General features: G+C 41.2%; 1 protein-coding gene across 2 annotated transcripts in view; it reads left to right on the forward strand.

The window, feature by feature from the left end:
* ecel1 (endothelin converting enzyme-like 1) overlaps nucleotides 1–22,601 on the forward strand; it is a 50,624-nt gene extending 28,023 nt beyond the window's left edge. For both annotated transcript variants that reach the window (XM_088300505.1, XM_088300506.1), the window contains exons 7-18: nucleotides 367–589; nucleotides 2,769–2,867; nucleotides 3,344–3,418; nucleotides 6,261–6,364; nucleotides 7,100–7,158; nucleotides 14,148–14,199; nucleotides 16,647–16,714; nucleotides 16,863–16,987; nucleotides 18,319–18,384; nucleotides 20,866–20,961; nucleotides 21,081–21,157; nucleotides 21,282–22,601. In XM_088300505.1, the coding sequence (XP_088156631.1) occupies nucleotides 367–589; nucleotides 2,769–2,867; nucleotides 3,344–3,418; nucleotides 6,261–6,364; nucleotides 7,100–7,158; nucleotides 14,148–14,199; nucleotides 16,647–16,714; nucleotides 16,863–16,987; nucleotides 18,319–18,384; nucleotides 20,866–20,961; nucleotides 21,081–21,157; nucleotides 21,282–21,381 (1,144 nt within the window). In that variant the 3' untranslated portion in view covers nucleotides 21,382–22,601. The remainder of the gene's footprint in view (nucleotides 1–366; nucleotides 590–2,768; nucleotides 2,868–3,343; nucleotides 3,419–6,260; nucleotides 6,365–7,099; nucleotides 7,159–14,147; nucleotides 14,200–16,646; nucleotides 16,715–16,862; nucleotides 16,988–18,318; nucleotides 18,385–20,865; nucleotides 20,962–21,080; nucleotides 21,158–21,281) is intronic.
* Nucleotides 22,602–25,439: the final 2,838 nt, after the last annotated feature.

Genomic DNA, 25,439 nt, shown 5'->3' on the forward strand with positions numbered 1-25,439 from the left:
CAAAGCAAGTTCAATTCCATTTTTTTCCCTTTTGAATTGTCTCAAGCGACCATGTCCCCTCTAAAGTTCTGTCGTGTGCTCCAGAGGACATGGACACATACTCGAAAAAATATATATAAACAACTAAGAAATGAAGAATGCTGAGTGAGTGGAGAGAGGGGGGGGGGGGAGTAACACACTCGTGCGTACTGTAACGTAGTATTACTTTTAAGAAAAAATAGGAGGAAGCGCCTTGTAGTGGCACTGATGGAATTTTAACAGCTTTCACAATTGTTGCCACAGAGATAGCGAGCTACTTTCTCAATGATTTGTATGCTTTATCTAATAACAGTCTCCTTTGTGGGCTTCCTGCAACTTCCAACTTAGGGTTCTCCATAACTACATGCTGTGGCGCATTGTAGCAGCGCTAAGTGAACATCTGTCAACCGCCTTCCGAAGCACCATTCACGAGTTTTCCCGGGAGATTGATGGCACCGAGCAGCAGCTGGAGCTGGGCAGACTGTGCCTCACGCAGGCCAACAAACACTTTGGCATGGCCCTGGGAGCGCTCTTTGTCCAGCAGCACTTCTCCTCACAGAGCAAAGCCAAGGTAAGAATGCAAGAAGGAACGGAACGATGAATGCACACCTTACGTTGCGTTTCGATTGTTACTGTAACAATGCATAAAATGGCAGCTAGTTTCCAATCATCGCTTGTAATGTGGACTTTTGGCTTTGAAGGAATAAAGCATTAAGAGGAAATCTAAAAACTGACCTTGGCCTCAAATGTGTTATTGAAGTTTATTGCTGCAAACACATTTGTTAACATCATCGTTTTAAAATTGTGTGAGGGGGAGATATTTATATTTCATGCATTTCATCTTGTGATTCAGAAACAACCAGATGATTGTGACGGTTTGCTGAGTTTTTCTGAAAATTCTATCCTTAGCCATCATAATGCTCTCTAAACCAGTTCTCACTAATCCCACACCTCTGGGCCTCTGTCATCTATGCTGCGTCTTTCTCCCCACCTTGATCCATCCACATTGTTATTCTTATCTCAGTCTCTTGGCCATTCTAGGACATGGGTGTATAGTTCCAAATGCTGGGGTTTTAACCTCTAAAACAGCAGGACCATCTCGAGCCTGTCAGCTCAACACTTATGTTGAGCCACTATTTGCAAACTTGAAAAACAATGGTGCATTTTTGGAAAATATCCCTTCTTAACCGCATCCAACGTTGCTATATCTCACATGGTAAATCCTAATTAAAAGAGTTTGGAATTGCAACTATACTTCTTGACTCCAGGTAGCACTCATTTTTTACTCTGAGAATAATTTAAAATGCTGGAATTATGAGCTACTTGACCTCCTTTAGACCTAATTGACCCACTTTATAGAAAGGTCTATTTCAAGTTAATCACCAAATATAGTCCTTTATTGTATACATTTTGTTTATCACCTTTTTTTTCTTTTTCATGTGTCAATATTTGATTTAATACAGTTATAGTTATGCTTCTATCTGTATTGTCTTTGATGTGGATAAACAAAAACCAGGCCATATTTGTATTATTTTAGGAACTTTGAATGGTGCTTCAGTGTAACAAGTTATTCATTATTACTTTGTATACTTCCACCACTATATTTCTCTTTTACAGCTGAATTAAAATGTATGCCCTTATACTTTATGAAAGATTACCGGGGGCCACGAAAGAGGCCACTAAAATGCAGTGCTTCACATGAGAGACTCAAAGCTGTCTTATTTTAAGGTCCAATACCCACATAGTTCAGTAAAGCTGCCAGTTGTGATGTGCAGTCTTGACAGATGACACTTAGCACAGCCTAAAGAGAAATTACAAAGTCTCGGGAGCTCTTGTTGATAAACAAGACGCAGCTTTCAAGACGAGTGTTTTGTCATCCCGATTACCCAACACGGAGGGATACACGATGTGATGAAACAGCAGACATTTCTCACGACAAGACTGATAATTATTGGCAATAAAATTACCTCTGACAAGCAAAAGACAAGTCATATTGTTTTGTTGTATGTTTGTTTGGGTTTTTTTTATGGAGAGAGGACAAGAGCCTATAAAATTGTGGTACAAATCTGAATACAAATGTAGATGGGAACACTTTGTTTGTTTGTTGTTGACTTTTTGTTGCACTTTGTGTGTCAAGAACTCATCATTGCCTTTTGCATGTGTGTGTGGGTTTACAATATTTACTACCTTTTCTAGTGAAAGCACAAATAGAGCCGCTTTTTTCAAACTTTTTGATTGGCGGGCCGCAATGGGTTTTAAAATAAGACAGAGGGGCCGGACCAGTAGCAGATGGATGGAGTGTTTTGGTAACCTCAACTCAACGGAGAAAAAAAATAGATTTAATTTTAAATGAAAGTGAACAAAAGCATTACAACAATATTTAGGTGTTTGACACACCAGAAGTATTTAGAAAATAAAACATTAACAAGGTTTATTCATTTAATTCTTTTCAAGTTCAGCGGGCCGGTTTAAAACGTTTAACGGGCCGCATGTGGCCCCTGGGCCGTAGTTTGCCTAGCCTGGTCTAGACATACGTGTTCTACTGAGTGACATCCTAGTTCTTGTCGATCATGCCTATTCCATCCTTTTATACAGTGCATTCAAAAATGAATAAGGATGGTCAACAGAAAGAAGAAACAACTGTTCCGACATCTGCCAAAGGCATTACGTCCCTTTTCCTTTACAGGAAAGAAGCTGAGTGAGAAAATCGTTTTTAAGGGAACCGACAATGTAATGTGATCTGCCTCCAGGTGCAGGAGTTGGTGGAGGATATAAAGCATTCCCTGGACCTGCGGCTGCAGGAGCTCGACTGGATGGATGAAGCCACCAAGGAGGCAGCCAGAGCAAAGGTTTAATACTTTATTCCTCCATCTCAAACTGGCAAGTTCCTGTAAGAGCCGGTGTTGGATATGGATTTATTTAGTTTTCTACTTCTCTTCCTTCTGCGAGTTTGGCTGATTGCTAGGGCAGATGAAACAAAGTGATAGAAGGCATCAAGGACTTGACTTTGAGAACACGGATCTCTCAGTGGTGGTGATTTAGGGTCTGCACAGCAAGATATCCCTTCTAATACATTTAGAATGTGAAGTTATAATCCTTTTATAGGGCCTTGCTGAATATAAAGAGCTTCCCTGTAATCCTATTTCACTTGGTTTGCTTGATTAGTTGATGTGTGCGCTTGAACAGATGTGTGTACCCGACACCAGACACAAATACCAATTGAATACAATTTGGAAGCAAATTTATGGAGAGTGGTCTTGTTTTCCCGCCTCACTTTCCACTTTGACTTTGTCTCTCATAATCCTCCCCAACTGCTCTTTCTCAGCTGAAGTACATGATGGTCATGACAGGATACCCAGACTTCCTGGTCAAACCTGAGCTCATCGATCGTGAATACGGGGTGAGTCATGAGCTCTCACGTTCTCCTTCAAAAATGATTTTCCACCAGGCATTCCCATGGTGGGAGATCATTTAAACAGAGAAAGAATACATTGTGCAGAGAAACAACAATGAACCCTTCAAATTAGGTTTGATGATTCAAGCAGGAAGAACATTCAGTATCCACTATGAGACATATGAAGATCACACAACACAAAGTGACAACCGAAATAGGTCACTAGTATGCTACCAAAGGCAAAAAGAGAAAAGCACAGCTAGCCATAAATTTTGCGGAAAAAAATTCCTATAATAGAGGTTGCATAATGCGAGATACTGAAAGGAAATTCCCAGAAATGTGATACTGAGGTAATCTGCGAACACAAATTTGAAACAGTCCGGATAACAGAACCCAGTGAGAGTCAACAAAAAAAAAAAAGCTAATTGAAGCAAGGTCAGACTCAGGCACAGAAGCTTTAGAAAACAAGTTATATTGGGAAGTTAACATTGGCTGTGTTTGTGTGCAAAAAAAGCTATGCACTATGTCATAGGGGTGTCCCGATACAAATATCAGATTGGGTTCTGATACCAAAAAAAAAAAGAACGGTGTCAGAATTGATTAGACTACATCCAAAATCTCAGATATAAGTACTCATAGACGAGCAGTCCATTCGAGAATTCGCTGTTGCTCTTGTATCTTATCGCGAGTGAGCGTGCATAGCCCACATGATCAAAACAACCATTCCTGTAAGGGCGCTACAGAAGACGGTCTAGGAGTCGCCATATTTACTAAAAAAAAATAAATAAATAAAAAATTTGAAGTTTTTGTTTAAAAAAAATAAAATAAAAATAATAATGCGCGCATGAACTGCTGTCATTCACCTGAATGAGATTTGTAGCGCAGGCCCGCCTAATCATATTTAGCAAATAAATGGGTCATAGATTCTCATTCCTACCGTTGCTGACAATTGTCATTCGGTTCAACAGTATAACTTGATCAAGTCTCTTCTGACATTTCAAACAAAAAAAAAATAATTACAGCATGTATCATATCGGAATTGGACATTACTCTAGGCCGCAATATCGGTATCGGATCGGAAGTGAAAATGTATCGGGACACCCCTTCTGTGTAAGTGTTGTTTTATGTGATTTTTGCCTAGCTTGCAGGTTGATCGATTGTTCAAAAATTTCTTTTAATCTGGAAAAAAAAAAAGTCTTGACTCTGACCAGATCCACCAAAAATATTCAGTGTCCCTTGCTCGACCCTATTACTTTTTGAGTCATAGGGCTCTATTTTCATGCCCAGCGCAAGTCTTGCGCAAGTTGGAGGCTAACTGTTAACATGACAGTCACTGGAACCCTTTAAATTCAGCGCAGGTAAGGCGAAGCATAACGGACTCGCTAGCTGGAGTCCATTCCAGGATATTAGCGTGCACAAAGTGCATTTAAAAAAAAAAATGCAAGAGGATCTCCACTTATAAATGATGTAAAGTTGTCCATTTTAAAGTGTGGCTTCCACTCCTGACCATGCGTCCAATGAGCTTCCTGAGATACTTTTGAGGCGTCATGATGATGAATACATTTTATTATTTTTTCTTAACTTCATCTTCTAACTGTGTCAAGCAGCCAAAGTATGTAACACTTTTCATTTTTTTAATTCTGAGTGCAAGTGTTGTTAGCATGCTGGTTTTTGGCATTTTAAGAATTGCCATTTTGTTGGGACCAAAGTTCAAATGATTGAACAGAGTGACCATGGCATCTTTCACAAATGGCAGGTCACCAATTTACAATGGATAGAAGGCGCTTTCAAAATTTATTTCCGACATTTTTTTGTTATTCTAGATTATTACCTTTATTCCTTTTCTGCTACAGCCAAATTGTACATTGGCCTTTTAGGATTGAAAATATTTTTTTTCACATCATTCAATGGGAAGGTTATGCTTGTTATGAGTGAGTGAGTTTTCATTAATAGAATATCATAAATGGTAAAAGGCCTTGCTTTAGTAGCACTTCTTTACCTTGAGGTCCTCAAAGTGCTTTGCAACTTCACGGCAATCGCTGAAGTATTAATGGAAGATGTTGTCATGCAACAAAGGTTAACAGATCATTCACACAGTGATGTGGGGATTATGCTGGAATTCAATATTTTGCTCATTGATATTGCAGCAAGGCCGCAGGGAAGAACCATCTTGCCGCCCGATGGCTTTATCAACTGTCACACCAAGTTAGTAGTAAAGAACTACTACATGATTAATTGCTAAAGGGTCCAGCCTCAAACGGGTGTATTTTAATGAAACCTTCCGAGGTGTACCTAATTGATTAGGGAAAACAAGCAGCAATCTTATCAAATCATTTTCTTAAAATTATACCCTTCCATCTTCAGGCCACAGTCACAGGGCACGTAAGGCCAAGTGGAGTCTTCAATTAACTTCTCATTAAATATTTTGCGTGTTTTTAATGCGGGCAAAAGCATGGAGAAATTATGCAAACTCCACAGACCAGCCAAGATTCAAAACTTGAACCTAAGAACGAGCAACAGACATGCTAACCCCTTTACATCACGCTCCCTTACATAGTGATGGGAAAATGAAGCTTCAAATTTGCTTCATGAACCAGTTGTCGTATTTTTGAGTCTTCTGGATGGCACTGTTGGTTTAAATAAAAAAATGGCAAGTCAGTGTGCTTTCAGCCCAACAGAGAGTGCCATCTGCAGGAGTCGAAAAATACTACAACTGGTTCATGAAGCAGATTTGAAGCTTGAGTTACCCATCACTACCCTTACATACGCGATATTAAATACTATCAGATCTAAAAGCGAGGTTCTGTATACTAACTAAATGGTGTCATCATATCTCTTGGTTTGGCAGTTTGATGTGGATGAGAAAACCTACTTCAAGAACATTCTCAACACCATCAAATTCAACATTAAGCTGTCGGTCATGAAGATTCACGAAGAAGTGGACAAGACAGTGTGAGTTTCCATTTGTCTCCATGATGTGCTTTTTAGTTTGACACATTTGCGGTTATGCCATTGTGACAAACAAAGAGATTTAAAGTCGACACACACAGCTGGAGAATATCCATTTCGTTACTTATCTACAGCAGCCAGACAGTAGGGACGTTCTGTGAAACATGGAGCTCATTTTTGTAAAATACAGCAGCCTGATACTCCTGGATTGAGTGATTCTCTGCACTGACACACATTATTATTCCAAGATGCCCGGAACAACTGCTCCATTAGCCCACGCTCAATACCCTAAAGAGTTGAATCACGCACTCCCCCTTTATCACCAAAAAGTGCATCTTTCATTGCTCGCTCTCTCTGTCTTGTCAGTGAGGAATAAATAAATGCTCGTCCTTCTTGTCTTTCGGTCCTCTTCAACGCTACACAGCCCACGCAGAGCCATCACTCTTTCCCTCCTGGAACAAGGGCATCGCTCACTTTCAGAGTTAGTCATTTGGGGAATTTGGTGGCAATCGATTGGTCTGGCTTCAAGTGGATTAGCATAGAGGAACTGTCCTTGTTTTCAAGTGCAGAGAGCTGTGACTGTGGGATCACAGGCACTGAATGCTTCTCACCAGGGGGTTTTACAGAGATGAGAGAGAGAAACATTCGTTCTGGGATTCTATTCAGTACTTTTGTGGATGTGTGTATCTCTCTGCTTGACTGTATGTTGGGCGGGTTGTTTGTTTGATATCTCCACAGGTGGATTCTCCCCCCACAGGCTCTAAATGCTTACTACCTTCCGAACAAGAACCAAATGGGTGAGTGATTGTTCAAATGCTCTGAGCAGAAATATTGCTCATTCCAGCTGTAAGGTCCAAAAATTGTGTTGAGTGTTTCTATTCTGTCAGGCAACTTTCCATGAGATTTGGAATTATGTCTGTGGGAATTTTTACCCAGTAGAGTTCATGGCTGGTTTGGGTGTGGTCAGCACTTCCGCGCATCAATTCAGAGGTCGGGGGGTTCAAATCGGGGCTCCAAAGTTTGTGTGTCTGTGCTTGTATAGTTCTTCTGTTTTTCCAGCTTCTGACAAAATTCTCCCCAAAAAATAAAAAATAAATCAGAAAACAATGCGAGTTTAATTAAAGATTTAAAATGGTTCTAAGGTGAATGTGAATGGTGTTTGTCTAGATCGCTGATGTCTTGCAGAAGAATCCTTGTACCCCCAAAAAGCATCCCTTTTCAGCAGAGCCCAAAAATGTTTGTTCAATCATAAACACCGCATCATCAAAGAGAGCAAGCCATTTTCAACAATTTTGGATTGGTCAATATTTTGCAAAAATAACACCCACACGTGTGGACTAACAAATGAAAAAAAAAATTGAACTTTAACAAATTGTGACAAAGGAGGTTACGGCTTGATGCCAGCGATATATGACTTGTGATTGTCAAAGGTTTCCCAGCCAAAGATCAGCTGGGATAGAGCTCAGCTCACCCATGCTCCAAATAATGGTAGAAAATTAATGGATGGATGGAATTCAGGCCTCTTAATTTCTTCCACAGCTCCTGTAGAGGTTCAGTGTGCTTCTAACTCTCCCAGCTGACTGGTTGAAAGGCATTTATTGACACTTAATCACAGGTCATATGAGCCTCTGGTGTGCACAGATCCCCTGAATTGGCACACGAGAGCCGTAACAGTAGGTCCAACATTTACCCACTTTTGCCTGACTCCCCAATAAGTGGGCTTTTTGAAATATACTATATAGTATATATAGTAACATCTTTATAAATCAAGAGGTTTTCAGTGTATAATCTAATTAATGACTTTTTTCATCATGATCAAAATTTTACCGTTACTGCTATAAAAACAAAACACGTCACTTAAATCATTCGATCACTGAAGCTGTTTTCAAGCTAGTGAGATCTCTAAGATGAGATAAACATTTTCTTACTGTAAATTGGGTGGGTGTATACACAACTGAAAGCAAGGATGGTTGTACAGACCCACACACAATGAGCCTGCAGTACACTTGTGAGTTGCGACGAGTCATTAAATGATAAACAATAGGAGTGACAAACCCCGTTAAATATTCTGCTAAAGTAATCGTCTTCAGCTAAAAATATAGACATACTTTATTCAACAAACAACGTGAAAGGAAATCATGCCAGAATGTTCAGAACTAATGTACATTGTGGCATGGACAAAAATGAAAAAATGCTAAATCAAGCAATTCCAACTTTCGCATTTTGAGGTGAAGTTCATGAACGAATCGTGTCTTTTGAACGGCTCTTCAAAGTGAATGATGGTTATCAAATCTTTGTAGAGAGTCGTTCTTCTCCTCCTACCTGCACCCTTCTCTTCACTTCTGGAGTGAGTGTCATCTTAGCATATTAGCGTCATATTGTTGTAAGTGGGTCTTTGAGCGCTGGAGCAAATGCAAAAAAAGTCCTCTCCTCACTGCGCAGGCCTGCTTAGTGGCATTAAGTTGAAACATAAGTCACTGAGGGATGGAGCAGAGAGGAGAGGAGAACTAAACAACAGCTGTGTTGGAGGAAAAAGGGGGTGGAGAACTCAGGACAGCGAAATAGAAATAAGGAGTATATCTGAAGCGTCTCAAGCTGATGGTGAAGAGGCTGTGCATTGCTACAACTCCAGTGCCTTCAGAGTTTTCTCTGAAACGGAACAAATATTGTCTGAAAGGAAAAAACGATTCAAGCCTGAAAAAATGAGATTACTTGTTTTTCTCAATACTAATTTGCATGATAAAAAGCTTGAGTGGCAAAAGAAAAGTGTAACTGATATTTCATTATTGCTTTCAGAGTTCATTGTTTTGTTTTAATACATTATTTGTTGATGTTTTAAGATGTTTTACCTGTTTTAATGTAATACTTTTTGTCAAAACATCTCAGGTTCAATGCACTCACTTTTGTTGGTCAATGTGTATAAAGTGTTGTGCATATTTATATTTCTAATGTTCTAAAAGTGATTTAAAGTTTCTTTTTTACAGGTTTCCATTTGTCAAAATAAAAATTGGCACAATTTCTAACATAACTAATGCACCACCTACTATGGCATGTATTCAGCCCACAAAATTAAAACTTAGAAGACAATCTTTACTGTCCCAACAGTGAAACACGTAAGGTATTAAACAAAGTGTGAAGTAAATAAAGTTGTATTGTATCACTAATCCGAGTGTTTACTTTAGGAGTAAAACATTGATGTTTTCAAATAATGCTTAATTACATAAAAGAGTCAGGTCTTTTGAAATGCTCTATTGGGTGAATAACTCCATTAAAGATTTTCTGCCCCACAAATTGGCACTAAAGTATTATATGGATTTGAGGTTGTTTTTTTTTTTGGGAGGGGGGGGGGGATTAACGTTTAACTTCTTTATACAGGTATGGCAAGTAGTAATAATGAAAACTGAGATGCCTTATACAAATATGAAAGCTTTGCATTTAGCCTTTTTCATTCATCACTGAATTTGTGAATCAGTTGTTTGAAGATCTTAACAGTAACAGTTGTTAACTTGTTTTTGCCATGTATCTATATTGTGGTCAGATGAAGCATCACCTGTCACTGGTACCATGTAACTCTGTGCGGCCTGCTGCATGCAGGTAATGAAAACTGTTTTAAAATAAAACAAAAAAGACTTCAGCTGCCTTGCGGCAACATCTCTATGGAAAATAGGCTTCAGGAGACACCCTTGAGGAAAGATCTGGAGCTGAAGTCCCATATAGGCAGTTTGGGGTGTCCTGCAATCCAGCTTGACTGCACAAGCCCGCCGTTCCGCTTGGACCAGTCATCACTGAGGAGAGAGGAGTCCTGCTAACCTGTGCCTGGAGAGAATACTCCAGCTTTGCTTCACCGCGTCAAAGCAACACGGTAATCAGCCACGATGCTTGATTGGCGTAGAGCGTAGCACAAGGGGTTGCTTCCAACAGTGGAAGGAGGCTCACATCTCATTGGACAGCTGCTGCGCGGCCAAGTTGGAAGCCCCCGGGCCAATATAAAGTGCTGTCCTGCCACAATCTATCTTCGTTGCTGGGTGCATGGGGATTCGGTAACAACCGACAAGCAGATCGCCATGTCTGCACCAAGCAAGAAAAAAAAGAAAGAGACCAGCTTTTAAACTGGAAGATGGTTGAATCAGGCCACAAAGGATGGGAATTACTGCTGACTCTGCGCCTCCACACCTCTGACGATCCAATCACTCATCTGTGTCTATGCTCCTACCCTGAGACAAATTTGATGGCAACTTGAACCATGTCATCAATAACATCTTCAGCAGTGAACACCTCTGCATACTGGGTGAGCCTCCTGGCCATCCTGACTGGGTTCATTTGAAGTTGGTGAAGTCAACGACAACAGGCAGCATCTGCTAGAGCTCGGCTCTTATCATGGCCTTGGTGGCACCAACACCTTCTTCCAGACAAAGCCGTAACATAGCATGACCTGGCGGCATTCTCGTGCCGAACACTTGACACCAGCTTAACATGATCATCGTCAGACACACAAGCCTCGAGCATGTGCTTCCCAAACAGGGAACTAAATACAAGTTAGTCAAATTAAAGAGACAATAAGGAACACCTGACCAAGACACAAAGGGTTGGAGGAAGCTGATTGGGTCATACCAGGGACCGGGATGACAAGCACAGGTGCACTCAAAGCGAGGCACAAAGAAACTCGAGGAAAACCTGAAACCAAACACCAAAACAATATTCAACCAAAACAGATCATGACAACCATAGATTAAATGGTCAGAATAATCTTTTACACACGTCCAACAGATGGGCCTTAGCTGACTTTGAACAAAAAAAGAAGAAATGCTCAAACTGTTGGCATGTGTGTGCCTCACTTTTAAGACCAACAAACAGTTAAACCTTTTCAATTAACAAATAGCCTCGCTCCGTCAGCCCTTCCTCACTCTTGTCGCTCACTAGGAGGCTGCACCTTCTTTGCTGCCTGCCAGCCTTCCTACTGGTTTAAATCCCACGCTGAAAAGAAATCAATGGTTTTCTCGTAAGCTGATGTAGAGGGCGGGGGGGTAATGAGAAGAGGATCAGAACAGCCCTGTCCTAAACACATTTCTCTCACTTTGCAAACAGCAACTTCAGCCAATTTAATTTCCTTCTCTCTTAATTAGTAGCAATTACCGACACTGCTGTTGACTCCCTACTTTTTCTCCCAATCGAAATATTTACAAGTTCCGAAACCTGGTGATGGACAGCACGTGTTTAGCACATCAGCCTCACGGTTTTGTGGTTTGAGGTCTGTAAATTTAGTCTAACTGTGTGGAGTTTGCGGCTTGCGTTGGTTTTCTTAGGGTACCCCATGTTCCAAAAATATATATGGTACGCTATTTGAAACTCTATTGCTTCTAATGCCATTCATTCTGAATGTGTTCATGAATGATCGTTTGTCTGCAGTGTGCCATGCACTAGTCATGGGTGTACCATGGGTAAAGTTTACTGAGATAGAGTCTAGCTCACCCCCAGTGTTGACGGTATACAGGAAATAGTAATTTATACGATCAGATGCTTTGAGCAATAATTAAATAGGTATAGTACTCAATCTACATGCCCTAGCATCTATTCCTTTTAAAACATGCACAACTCCAGCTGTTGTGAATGCGCCACATAAAACTATGATGTGCATATTGCATTTCATCAAAATACAATGAATAGCAAAACAGAGAAACCCAGAATTAACTTTTTCCGATAATTCAAAGGCAGAAATCGTCCCAAAAAGTTTTGCTGGGCTGGACATATGTGGCGTAACGCATCTACAGGGAGGTACTTGGGAGATTGAGGCAAGCTCTGTGCTACTTATGCTGTACCCGCAAGCTAGCAATGACTCAGCCTGGCTACTAGTGCTGCTAACTTACATAGTATATTCAAAACCAGGCGGCATGATTTTTTTTCTAACGAGCCGCACTGCTGACATTATCTCACATATACCTCTGAAACACTCTCACACTGCTCTCATACCACTGCAATGCACTCACAAACTCTCTCATTACACGACTGAATTTTGTGCTCTCATACACACTACTGAAACTGTCTCATACTCACTAGTAAATTCTTCTCATACACACCAGTAAATCATTTTCATTTAAACTTCTAAAACAAGCTAAGTAGAGAGTTGAACAGCAAGTGTGAATATATACCTGAAATAACGTAACAATGACAACGTGTGTGTAACAGAATCATCTCACCGTGCATCATTTACAGCAAGACAGAGTCTAGTCTCCACTCCATGTCCGGTGTTCTGCCAAAATGTCCCGCCCGTGCGAATCGTCCTACTGGAGGCTGATTTGACAGCTACATTTCATTGCATGAAAAATGGCCGTTGACCCCAAGCTACCTTCGCACATCGTCGTTCATATGTCCGTCAGCACTCCTGCTCTGACATTTTCGACCCATGAAAAACAGTTGTTAGGGGGCCAGCATTACATTTTGCTTAGGGCCCCAATTTGTCTGTTGTGGCCCTGCTCTGCGGTTAAGATGCCCTTTGGCATGCTTTTCCGGAGGCGCGGGCCATAATAGCTGAATGCAGTCCCTCTGTAGGTTTTTGTACTAGCTGTAGGAACAATTAAATGGTCAGTGCCAGAGGGTTAATATACTGAAAGCATATCAGAGAGATATGATGGCCCGAGACCGTGAAAGCTTTTCCTTTTAAATAACTACAAATAAATTAAACCTCCAGATTACCTCGCCATACACTGGCCAACGACAGAACCGTCAGAAACCAGCATGATTTTATGCTTTTGGTAAAGTTTAAATCTATCCTTGTTGTTTTGTACCAGCTAGCTCGCGCTAAGGTGTATAACACCTCAACGTCTCTCCGGTCCAGCATCCAAGTTTGCAAATGCATTTTGTGCCACCTCGTGAGTGAAGTAGCAACAGTGGCCTTGATAGACTGTCTAGATTATTGACTGATTCATTAACAGTTTAATATAATGCTTATTAGCCAGCTAAACATTCCCAAAAATGCATGAACAATTCCAGGAGTGGCGGCACGGTCGCCCGACTGGTTAGCACGATGGCCTCACAATGAGAGACAGCATCGGCCGTGGGTTCAATCCCGGCTGCGGCCATCCTGTGTGGAGTATGCATGTTCTCCCCGTGCCTGCGTGGGTTTCCCCCGGGTACTCCGGTTTCCTCCCACATTCCATAAACATGCATGGCAATTCGATTGAACACTCGAAATTACTCCTAGGTATGAGTGTGAGCGCAAATGGTTGTTCGTCTCTTTGTGCCCTGCAATTGGCTGGCAACCAGTTCAGGGTGTCCCCCGCCTACTGCCCAAAGATAGGTGGGATAGGCTCCAGCACCCCCCCCGCGACCTTACTGAGGAGAAGCGGTACAGAAAATGGATGCATGGAATTCCAGGAGTGGAGTTGCAAATAGCGCATGTCACATGACGGCGTACACGCTCCACATATGTACTTACTCTCATGCGCTTTGCCATCCAAAAATTTCCCGTGACAGCAATATGCTATTATTTATTCTCATTCGAAAAAATTCCGATTTGCTCTTCATTTTTAACGGCCAATTTGCACCTCAATTTGATTCACCACCGATTTGTGCACTGCCCAAGTTTGCGTTAATTAATTTGCTTTGCCACAAGGAGGCAGTGTAACCATCCCAACCTATACTTTGGTCTTATGTACTATACCTCTGACATTTTTACAGCCAACTGTATTTGTTTGCAAAATATTTAAATATTGCTTTAATAGTGATCTGCTCACTTTCTACTAAACTGGAGAACTTGTCTTTATCATGTTGTATCTTTATTGTTTTTCAGTTTTCCCAGCCGGCATCCTTCAACCCACTTTGTACAACCCTGAATTCCCACAGTAAGTCTTTGTCCTCCCCGCAGGTACGATATGAATACCAGTTCCGCAAAAACAAAGGTCATAAAATCTCCATTATTCTGATAAATCACTTCTTCGAAAAAGGCCCAGCTCTCCCAATTTTAATCAATTCTACGAGCCGCTAAGAGTTCAATTATCCAACGAGGTCTCACTAATGGAACAGGTTTCATTGCTAGGTTGTCTCCCAGACTTTCAGTTCAGTAATTGGACAGGACTTGACAGAATTGAGGACTCCTCTTTGTCAATGTCTCATCTATTTATCACTCTCGTTGCTCATCTTGGATTTTCAGATGAATACCCATAAATGAGAAGAGCTGTATGAACCAGGCCAAAATAACTTTAACTTGTGAATACATCAGAACGACAACGCACAACTGACTTGCTTTACCCTCACCCATATTAGAAATATTTTACGAATTTTAATATCAAAAAGTTTAAACCGGTACCAATCTTTTATGCTGTTTTCCATGAGTACAATTAACACATGCGCAGCAGAAACGCCCAATTCCCAAACACGCTGAAATAGACCACTGCCCCTGCACAAAAATTACAATGGACCCGTTTGCTTTCTGTCGCCAAATTATTAGGTGCATCTTGGCGAGGCAGCTTCGCGCGCCAGTGCGCACAGACAGGTGCAAAACGACTAGAATAGACTTGTGCTGGCATAAAAATTACGTTTTTACTTTGCATACGAGGACCAGTCTACCAAATTAGGGCCCATAATCTCTGTTATCTACCTGTGCTCGTCTTTATGCTGCCATTGTGTTCCATTCATGTAATTCAACTACATAACAAAAAGCCATTTGGAACTTGATTGAGCAATAAGGCATGATAAAGTAAAGCACCCAGAACAGAGACTGCAGCTGAAATGACATTAACTTCTAAAATTAGAACACTTAATTGCCTGTCAAACAGTACTCATTCTCATCAAGCTACAACTTCATTTGCAAACCATTCTGGCATGAACTCAAGTCAGGGAGCTGTTTTGGAGAGTGGTTTTCAAAAGTGATGAAAATAAATGTGTTGGAGAAGATAGAACAAAAAACATTCAACCACTTTGTAAGCCAAATGCTGCACAAAAAGATTTTGATGCAAGTCAAACTATTTAACTGAGTCCAAATTGCAGCACCTTCTTTATATAAATCACACGTTCACAAATGAGATCATTAGAGCAAACAGTTTGTGTGCTAAACATTAACTTGCTCTTTTATGTCTTCATTAGTGGAGATCGTCGCTAATTCCACTACCTGCTGTCATGCATGCTGATAAATATTAATTAATGGTTGTGAACGGACCTTTCCCCCTTTCTGGAGCCCAAAATTCCCAAACACGCACGTGTCTATATACACACACACACGCACACACACACACACCTTAGTATCGCTTCCAGTAATTGAAGCTTCAATCAGCCAGTTAGTTTTAGCGAGGGGAGTCCGGCTCATTGCGAGGCAGCATATCGACTAGCTGTCAGAAAGTCATTTTCAGACGTAGCCATGTGAATAGCCCCGAGTCTGCCCTCGAATTGGACTCCCATCTTTGCATGAGCTGCAAAGACAGCCGGGTTCCGGTTAGGGTCAGCAGCTGGGCAGAGGTGCATGTGTATATTAAAGGTGAGGTGTCGGGTGTTGAATTTCTCCAGGAGAATGATATTCCGTGCTCTCAGCTGACATTCTCTGGTGCGTTTTGTAAAACAGATAAAGTCTTAAGCACGATATTGCATAGAGAATTGTGTGTTTGTCCAGTCCATTAGTGAGTGTACCTGCATGAGTGGGCTCAGTGCGCAGCCCCATTAAATGGCAGACAGGCTCATGTTATGATTTGTCATGACTGCAGCACAACCCCAAACTCCAAAACGACAATTAAATCAATGAATTTCCACTGGCTGGACCCAACAAAGTTATATCATTATAACACTACTATAATAACTTGAAATATATTGTAGAATTGTAACTAGGAACCTAAAGCAGTGGCCCCCAACCTTTTTCGCCGCAGATCGGTTCATACAATTCCATAACTTTTGTGGACTCTGTGCTGGCGGGATAGTGTGACGAGCCAGCTTCCTGCGTGCTATCGTTACTCATTTTTGTGTTTAAAATTAGCATAATACAGCCTAGACATTTACCACCTTGACATGTATCAACTGCAAGTTTTTTTTTTTTCTTTTACCCAAGCGGTCCGTCCCAAAGTGGCGTGTGGCCCAGTACCAGTCCACGCCCCTGCTGTTGGGGACCACTGACCTAAATCATTTGCAACAAAAAAGACTAGGCATATTATGATTATGTCTTATTCAATTTAATCTATTTTAAGTCAATACCATTACCTCTCCTACCATAAAAATATTGTAATTAATGTTACTAAGTTATGTATTAGATCCAGGTGAAAATACTTGGAAGATCTTTTGTGTAACAAATTTTCATGCCTCCTGCCAGGTCTTTGAACTATGGGGGGATAGGAGCAATCATTGGCCACGAACTGACTCACGGTTATGATGACTGGGGTAAGAATACTTTTTATCACGTGGAAAGTTCCAAAAATAAGTTGTGAGATGAAAATATCTTTACCATACACATCCATTTACTGTTTGAATTGAGTTGCATGTATGTATCATCCTTGCATGCTTTTTCAACAATCATTCTCATATATAGGGGGACAGTATGATCGCCACGGCAACCTCCAACAGTGGTGGACTGAGGACAGCTACAGAAAGTTCCAGAAGAAAGCTGAATGTATTGTTAAGCTCTACGATAATTTCACAGTTTACAATCAGAGGGTGAGTTTTGACTTTGTCCTTGTCTGTGGCATGCGGGTCTTCAAATAGATTTTCACTTGCCCAAGAAAATTCGACACATTTCTGCCACATTTTGTCTTTTACGTATAATTCAAGTCTTCTGATAACAATTCACTGAAAGTTGGGACAAACGAAAATGAAGTGAAAACAGTAAAATCACAGAACTTATACTAAATTGAATATTTCCATGTCCAAAACACGGTTGGAAGAGATGATTGCGTCAACACATCATCAGGAAGTGGTGACGGATCATGCAGATTAAAATGACAGCTTTAACAACTACAACAAAAAACTGTTTGATGGTTTTTGTGAAGGGGGCTTGTTGACAACAAACAATTGGTTACTTATACACCTAACCGTAATGATGCAGAATTTCTTTTTTTGTGATGTCAATGCAAGTGGCTAAAAACACCAATGCAGAAGAACCGCCAAAGTTTGTATTCAATTTCTGTTCCTATGGTACACCATATAAAGTTAATATTATTGTTTTCACATAGTCCCTTTTAGTCAGTGGTCAAAAAATATAATTTCGTTCCAAGATATCTTACCTTTTGCGTTCAAAAAACCATGAGCAACTTTTCTCTAGTCAGTGGGCAAACATTTTGGCGTGCCACAGCGATCATCGCATAAATAAAACCGACAGAATTGAACAATTTTACACATCATTGTCGGCATACTATATATTCCGCTCACCCCTAAAAGTATATGCATATAGGCAGCCAGATGCAAACTGACAGAGGTGTCAAATCCAGGTCTAGAAAATAAACCCTGGCACAATGTGCTTCTACTCAATAGCTCATTTACCTTGAGTAGAAGCACCTGTGGTAAAAGTCAAACTGGGGCAGTGTCCCTCATTTCTCGCAATGAATTAGTATTGGTATCAAAACTGGAAAAAAAAAAACATGAAATAGATATTGTTTTTTCTCTTATTATTGTTTTTATTTTTTGGAGGGGTGGGGGGGATTGACACCTCTTATTGCACCATTGTGGCCCCCTGACATGTTTCCCAACCTTCTCAAATTATCTTTTAAAATGCCAAATGAAGATGTTGATGCGCAGCCCATCATCTTACGGGATAAATCCACTCGTGCTCTCATTGGTCAATCACGCGCATTGTGAGTGTGGACAAAGCCTCCGAGTCAAGTCTTTCCATAATATGACTGTATTTTATTTATTTATTTATTTTTTATGAATGTTTTGTAAAAATCCGCAAAACACTGAAGCCGCAAAAAGTGAATCACAAAGTGGCGAACAATTATTGTATTTTGAGTTCAGGTTTTAGAATGCAATCTGAACGTGTTTTCTGTATCTAGGTGAACGGTCGCTTGACACTGGGAGAGAACATAGCAGACATGGGAGGACTAAAGCTGTCATACTATGTGAGTACTATTACTTAATGATCAATCACATACTCTTGAATGTGATATAAAATGTAGAATAAATGAGGAATATTCTGGTTATGAAATCTGATCATGATCTGAGCCATAACCTTGAGTTATTGGTGGGCTTCATAGAATTTTAAGATTTAAAATTGGTCCCTGACTCTCTAAGTATGGGACTGACTTGACTTGATATAAAATGTGTCAAAGAATGGGCAAGCGTGGTTATTTAGTTTGTTGGCCACTGCAGAGAATCAGCAGTTGAGTACAATAAAAAAGGGTTTACACCTGAACAATTTGTCCCATTCGTCTTCTTCTTGGGTCATGGGCAGATTCCTGCTCTCTGGTGCATACCGCCATCTACTGTACAGGAAGCACAAAGCATTTTCATATATAGTCAATGGATAAGCCGTCCTGCTCCCATTTATTCAGTTCAGCCTTGTGATCAAACACACAAGACTTACATTTAAATAATTTCACCAAGATTTAACATAAACCCACAACCATAAAGGTTTATATGCAAATACATACATGTGCAAAAAATAAAGATTTGTGTTATCATAACTTTCGACTCAACATGAGACTGTTGCTGTTCTTCTGGTATCTATTTATGTGTTTATTTGTGTTCTAATTACCCGATAATTTAGATGACACCATATGGAAAGCACTTTGTGACTGCTGCAGCTGTTGTGTAATGCGCTATATAAATGAAGTTTTATTGTATTGTATAGGAAAGTGAAATGACGTCTTCTGGGTCCACCTTACCCAATCACTGCCGGCCATCACAGTCCCCGCCGATATCCTGTTGAAAACAGGAGCACTCACTCTCACACACATAGACAATGCAGTCCTCTCTATGGCACTCCCGCAAACAAACACACACAGGGCAAGTGGGCCGTGCTTCTGTCAGTCGTCAGCGGGCATCCGTCACAGACGGACTGACGAACCGGTCTGTCGGTCTGACGAAAAGTGTAATTCGGCCACTTGGGGGCGAAATGCTGCTTCCCAGAATCATAACGGAATGAAATCTCCATGGGCACTTGCCTTAAGTGTTCCTGGTAGGAGGATATATTTACCTTTCTATATTGAAAGTGGGGAGGCTGAATTAAATGACAGGAGTCCGGTGAGTAGCAGACATTAAATGTTAGATAATTGGTTGGTCGCTAGTTCATGGAGGGAAAATAGCTTTAGCTGATTGGTCCACAATAGCCATCTCCCACTGAAGAGCAGAAAGATGCGGTGCTCCATGGCACACCTGGCTCAATGTTTTTATTGATGATTAGCAGTATACAGAGAATATTCCGATAAATCTTTTAATTTCAAAATGTACTGTAAATCGTGGTAAGTTTTACGTCGGCTTTTTATTTATTTTTTCAACCAATCACCGAATATCTATCTGTTGAAGAGGTGTGAGGACCGCTTCCCAGCCGGGGCTGGAAAGCGGTGTGGGTGGATTCTTAAATCGCGGACAAGAGAAAATGAGGTGGGAACAATATTTATTGTGACCGGCAATAGACAATGGACAGGCGATAGGCAAAATAGGTTGCTATCGATATTAATAGAGGGTCTATACTTGGAGACGTGAACGAAAAACGCTGCGGGAACAATCTCCCCCCAGGAAAACCAAAACGAGTAACAAAAGGAGCGTGCAACGCAAGAAAACCGAAAACGAGAATGTCCTTCCTCCAAAGGGTAAGGTTAAGTCCAATCATCGAAAACATAAAGCGAGCCGAAACGTAGCTGTAGAAAACAAAGCAGAGCAACAAACAATCACGATTAACACACGGAGCAAAGTTGGTCAAAGACTATAGCAAAAGGCACATAGGCGAGAGCTAGTTGGGTCAATAATCCGACGCGCCTGTGTCCGCGTCGAGGGCTTAAATAGTCAGCAATCAGGGGATGATGGGTTGCAGCTGGGAGTCGCATGAGCGAGTCCCGCTCGCGGCCGCGTCTCGGGGCAACGCGCCGTCGACCACGCCCACTCTGCTGCAACGAAGAGGCACGGATCGTGACAAGAGGTGCCATTTAGAAACGCAAAAAGCTCAATTTTCTTGAGTGGTTCCCTTCAAGGGTGAATTCTGAAGGCCCCTTTGGAGAGACAGAAGGTCTCAATGCATGTCACTCTCATTACTGACTGAAAATGTCTAACACTATATGATCATTTAATCCGCTGATCCATTTTCTATACCACTTGTCCTCATTAATGTCGTGGGTGAGCTGAAACCAAAGTGGGGTATTCCCTGGACTGGGTGCCAGCCAATAGCAGGGCAGTATACAGCATAGACAACAACTCAGACCACATTCACGTCTATGGACAATTAGTCTTCATTTGTCTCATGTATGTTTTTAATGTGGGATGAACTCCACACAGGGGAGCCAGAGTCAAACTTTGAAAACAAGGTCGAACCACTGGTTCACTTTCTGCCTGCAAATTTAAACATCTGTCTTATTTTTATACATAACCCCTGTCACTGTGTCCAGGCATATCAAAAGTGGGTGAGAGAACATGGCCCAGAGAGGCCCCTACCAGGCCTCAAATATACACATGAGCAACTATTCTTCATTGCCTTCGCACAGGTATCAAGGCCTCTCATTAATAATTTTGTTGCCATGCATAGATGCTTCATTTGTTGGCGTCAATTTGTATACTTGTAGCAAAATATATTTGATTTAATCCTTCTCTTTCTTTATTTCAGAACTGGTGTATGAAAAGAAGATCTCAGTCAATCTACTTGCAGTTGTTAACGGATAAACATGCACCAGAACACTACAGGTAAATTGAAGGCACCTAATACATACTTGGGTAGATCAGATTCTTCGAAAGTCAGGAATATGTTGCAGATGTGAACATATCTTATGCCAATGTACTAATATAGTATGTATTTCTCACCTTTCAGAGTGATTGGCAGCGTTTCCCAGTTCAATGAGTTTTCACGCATTTTCCATTGTGCAAAGGGTACTCCCATGAACCCTATTGAAAAATGTTCGGTATGGTGACCTCACTAGGAATGGACTTAATTGGAAGACCCCCCAAACACTTGTTCACACACACTCACACACACGCCCCTCACCGGGAATTCATCACAATCAATCAGACAACATATACATCTAACTTGAGGATAAAAGTTCATCTTTTCACATTCATCAGTGCAACATCTCCTGGACAAAGCATTGTCTGCTAACCAAGCTACTCTCATCACTCGTGCACATATCACATTTGTCATTGACTATAAAAAATGTTTTTTTATATTTTAGATTTATTTTTCAAAATCATCTATTTTTGTATAACAGCAAATATATGAAGGCCATAATGTATTTCAGCTGTTTTGGTATTTACTTGTGCAACTCATTTCCCAGTAATTTATCCCCTGATGCATCAACTAGAACATTCTCAGCATATCACATGAGGTAGCAGGGTGATTTCAGTGCAGACTGGCCTTGTTTTTTTTGGGGGGGGGTTTTCTCCTCAACTGCATTGACAGCATTTTTTTGCATCGCTAAATGTTGCCCCTTTCTCAGTTCTGTGCGGCTTTCATGTTGGCTCTTTCTCTTGTGGTTTACAGCGCAAAGCTCACAGTTCATTCCTGTTGTATCGTTTGCCTGCATTGTTCTCTTGTTCGAGTATTTGTACCTTTTCGAGCGGCGTCAAGTGTTTTTTTTGTAAAAAAGGTGGATTCATTATTGACGTTTTTTCTCAGGAAATGTAGCGCCCAAACTCAGTACTGGTACAACACTCACCTCATCGCCAAATGAAGGAGCTGGTATTTGTGATCAGAATCAAGGAAGTTGCTTGCTGGACTTGGACTTACCAGCAAGCTCATGTACTCATATGAGACCCGGTAACCGCAAGAGAAGCAGTGCATTTGATCACTTTATATGGTATATTCACGGTCAAATCACGGATAACAAAATGTAATATCGTACTGTACACTAAAGCAACTTTCTGGTGGAGCTGACTCGTGCATTTGTATTGTTATTTTAAAGAAAGTGCTTTTGTATACCAAATGTGAGCCAGTGTTATTGTTGTGAACTTGGTTTTGAAAAAAGAGCATGTTTCCCCCCCCTTGACACTTAACATCACAAAGATCAAACAGACATACTGTACATGGATCACTCATGACTGTACAGCTGCTACTTCACATGTGATTGCTATTGCTTCCTCTCTATGGTTGCTGTTCGATGTTTGAATAAATTCAAACAAATCCTTGTGCCATGTGTATCTGGCTGTGGGTCATTATCTGAGTGTTATCAGTGTAGGTGTGTTCACGGGCTTGCTTCACTATATAGCAATGGCCAAACTAAATCTCAGTAACTGTACAGCTGATGGTGGACCTCGCTATCAGGTACAACTGGACTTACTAAGTAAATCTCTTAATGAGGAAGTCGACCCAAAAATTCACCTGTTTTCTGAATGGCCGTTACCTGAGCAACTGTGATGTCATTTTCAGTCAACAAAATGGGGGCCCCCTGAGACAGACAGAAACGGGTCGCTTTTACTACTCATAAAAACACAATGTCATACTAAGAATGCCAGGTTTAGACCATCATATTGTAGAGAAAAAATTGGGGTGTACTTCTTCTTTAAATAGGTACATAACATATATTTATGCACGGAAATGCCATAATGGGTTTTGATTGAATACTAGTAGTTGTTGTTGTTGTTGTTGTTGTTGTTGTTGAATCACTCGAGACGCCTGAGGATAATCCTCAGAAGCGCTAGGCTCGCGTGTGGGAGGCTCCGTAGTTCTCTGAAAGAGAGTCCCAGCCGGCGGTGGTAACGGGCATTCTGGAGTGCGGGGCACCGAAGCCAGAGATGCTCGGCCGATTCTTCTTCTTCACCGCAGAGACGGCACCGGTCATCTTCGCACTTCCCCGTCAAATGTTGCCATCTTCGGAGGGAGGGATGGTGGCCGGAGCGGAATCGGATAAGATCATGAAGGTCTTTCTTGGATAGCCGGGACTCTTCCTCCGGATTGGGACGGGAGGATGTGAGGGAGATGACGCGTGGATGGGTTGATGAAGGGGGTTTGCAGCTCCTGCGAATAATAGCTAGACGTGTTTGTGGTTCTAGCGGGGCCGTTGGTTGAGGGAGGGTAGAGCCAAGTTTCGCCTGCTCATCTGCTAGGTCATTGCCTCCGAGATTGCAGTGCCCGGGGACCCAGATTAGCTGGATCTTTTTGGATGGGGGAAAGGCCGCAAATTTGGAGTTTAGGGCAATGATGGGAGGGTCAAGGTTGTTTAGGTTATTAAGGGATTGGAGGAGAGACTTGCAATCCGTGATGATGGAGGCTGCGTTATACTGCCCGAGCCAATCGATGGCTGCGTTCAGTGCAGTCTTTTCGGCTTGGTTGTTGTCGTTGTAGTCGTAGTCGTAGTCGTCTAGGTGCTCACAATTTGGCAAGGGCAGAAGGGACAACTGACATAAACTCTGACTTGGATACTGACATCAACAGGGACAATGAACCGACAAAAACTGAAAGCAGACAGGTAAACAAATACAAACAAATTAACGCGACAACGAGGAGCATCTGGACAAGACACAAAGGGTTGGAAGAAGCTGGTAGGTTAACACTGGGGCTTGGGTAAACTAACACAGGTGGACACAATGAACGTCAAGAGACACACCAAACACAAGGAAAAAACATGAAACTAAATAAAAAACAACAAAGACAAATCATGGCAGCAACTGATAGCTGGTGTTAATCAAGGCTGACAGGATGGGTTTAGATAGATAGATAGATAAATAGAGGAACGAGATTGAAGACCCATATTTTATTTGATCCCACTTGACTTAAGATCCCTCAATAGTGTCTGGTATGGACCGAACAATAATCAGTCTGTGTCTAAAAATTTCTTTTCCCACTAGGCAATGTTGACAAGTGGGGATGCTTCAAATAGTGCAGGTATTCTGGGTCTTCTACATACTGCCAGGTCTAGGTTACATACGCAATTTACTAAGGTAAAAAAAAAAAAAATTAAACAACATAAACACAGCTTATTCCAGCGACCAATCCTCTTCCGTCCGTACCATACAAAAATGTGATGATAGATTTTATTGTACCAGAAGGAAAGAAACACTGTCTAGTCCGTGGTCCAAATGGTCGTTTTTGGTAACAAACTGCTAGCGTTTGGCACCAAAGCTCTGCTTTCTGAAATTACCCCACACTGGGGAATTAAAGCTTGGTTGTTCAGCGACAATGGATCACGATTAGGTAATGAAGCAATCAGTCGGTTTCGCAATTATTTGGGCATTAAGTTGAAAACTCAATGTGCCTACCTCCCAGCGAGTGGGGGTGTAGTACAAAGAGAAAATTACACACTTGAACAAAAATTTATAAAATGTTCTGACCAAACAAAACGACCATGGACAAAGGCTCTATCCTTACCCCAAATGTGAAAATTCAAAAGTCCTAACCTGTCTTCTAAACTTGCCGGAATCAAAAGGCTTCCGTCACCTGTTCCAATCAAGTGACTGTGGTCATCATGGCCCTCACAAGGAAGAATTGAGGTGGCAAGGCCTGTTTCTAGTGTTTCTGATCGCAATCACGACAGTGAAAGTTGCAGAAAGGGCCACATGACCCATTCACCACGGGAAGGTGCCAGGTTCAAGTGAGACGACCAATCAAAATACGTCGGCAGTGGAATTTTTGAAATAAGCGCCCTTTTTCCTACACACAACTCATGACATGTTTCATAGAACTCCACGATTAAAGAGTGAAAAAATAGAAGACCTACGCATTCTAACAGGACACAATAAAGCCCTGAGCTGTGAAATACAAATGTGCAACACAATCTAATTCATTGTCATTAGATTGTAATTCATAATTCATCAAAACTTGCTTTTTTAATAAAGAACTGGAGTTTTAATATTCGACTGCAGCTTTTCTCAGAAACTTATCCTAAAATGTGGTAAGTATAACCTCTCTTTCGGCTGGGGGGAAGTAGGTGAGCTGGTAGCTACAATAAAAATGCAGTGCAAAACTTCAAGATAGCAAGGTGTTCAGTGGCTTGATTTATTAGGCTCCTAAATTCAATGTTTGTCCCCCGCTTACTTT

This window comes from Idiotropiscis lumnitzeri, chromosome 7 (assembly GCF_059441095.1).
Source record: "Idiotropiscis lumnitzeri isolate Australia: NSW breed Sydney's pygmy pipehorse chromosome 7, RoL_Ilum_1.0, whole genome shotgun sequence".
Taxonomy (NCBI): domain Eukaryota; kingdom Metazoa; phylum Chordata; class Actinopteri; order Syngnathiformes; family Syngnathidae; genus Idiotropiscis; species Idiotropiscis lumnitzeri.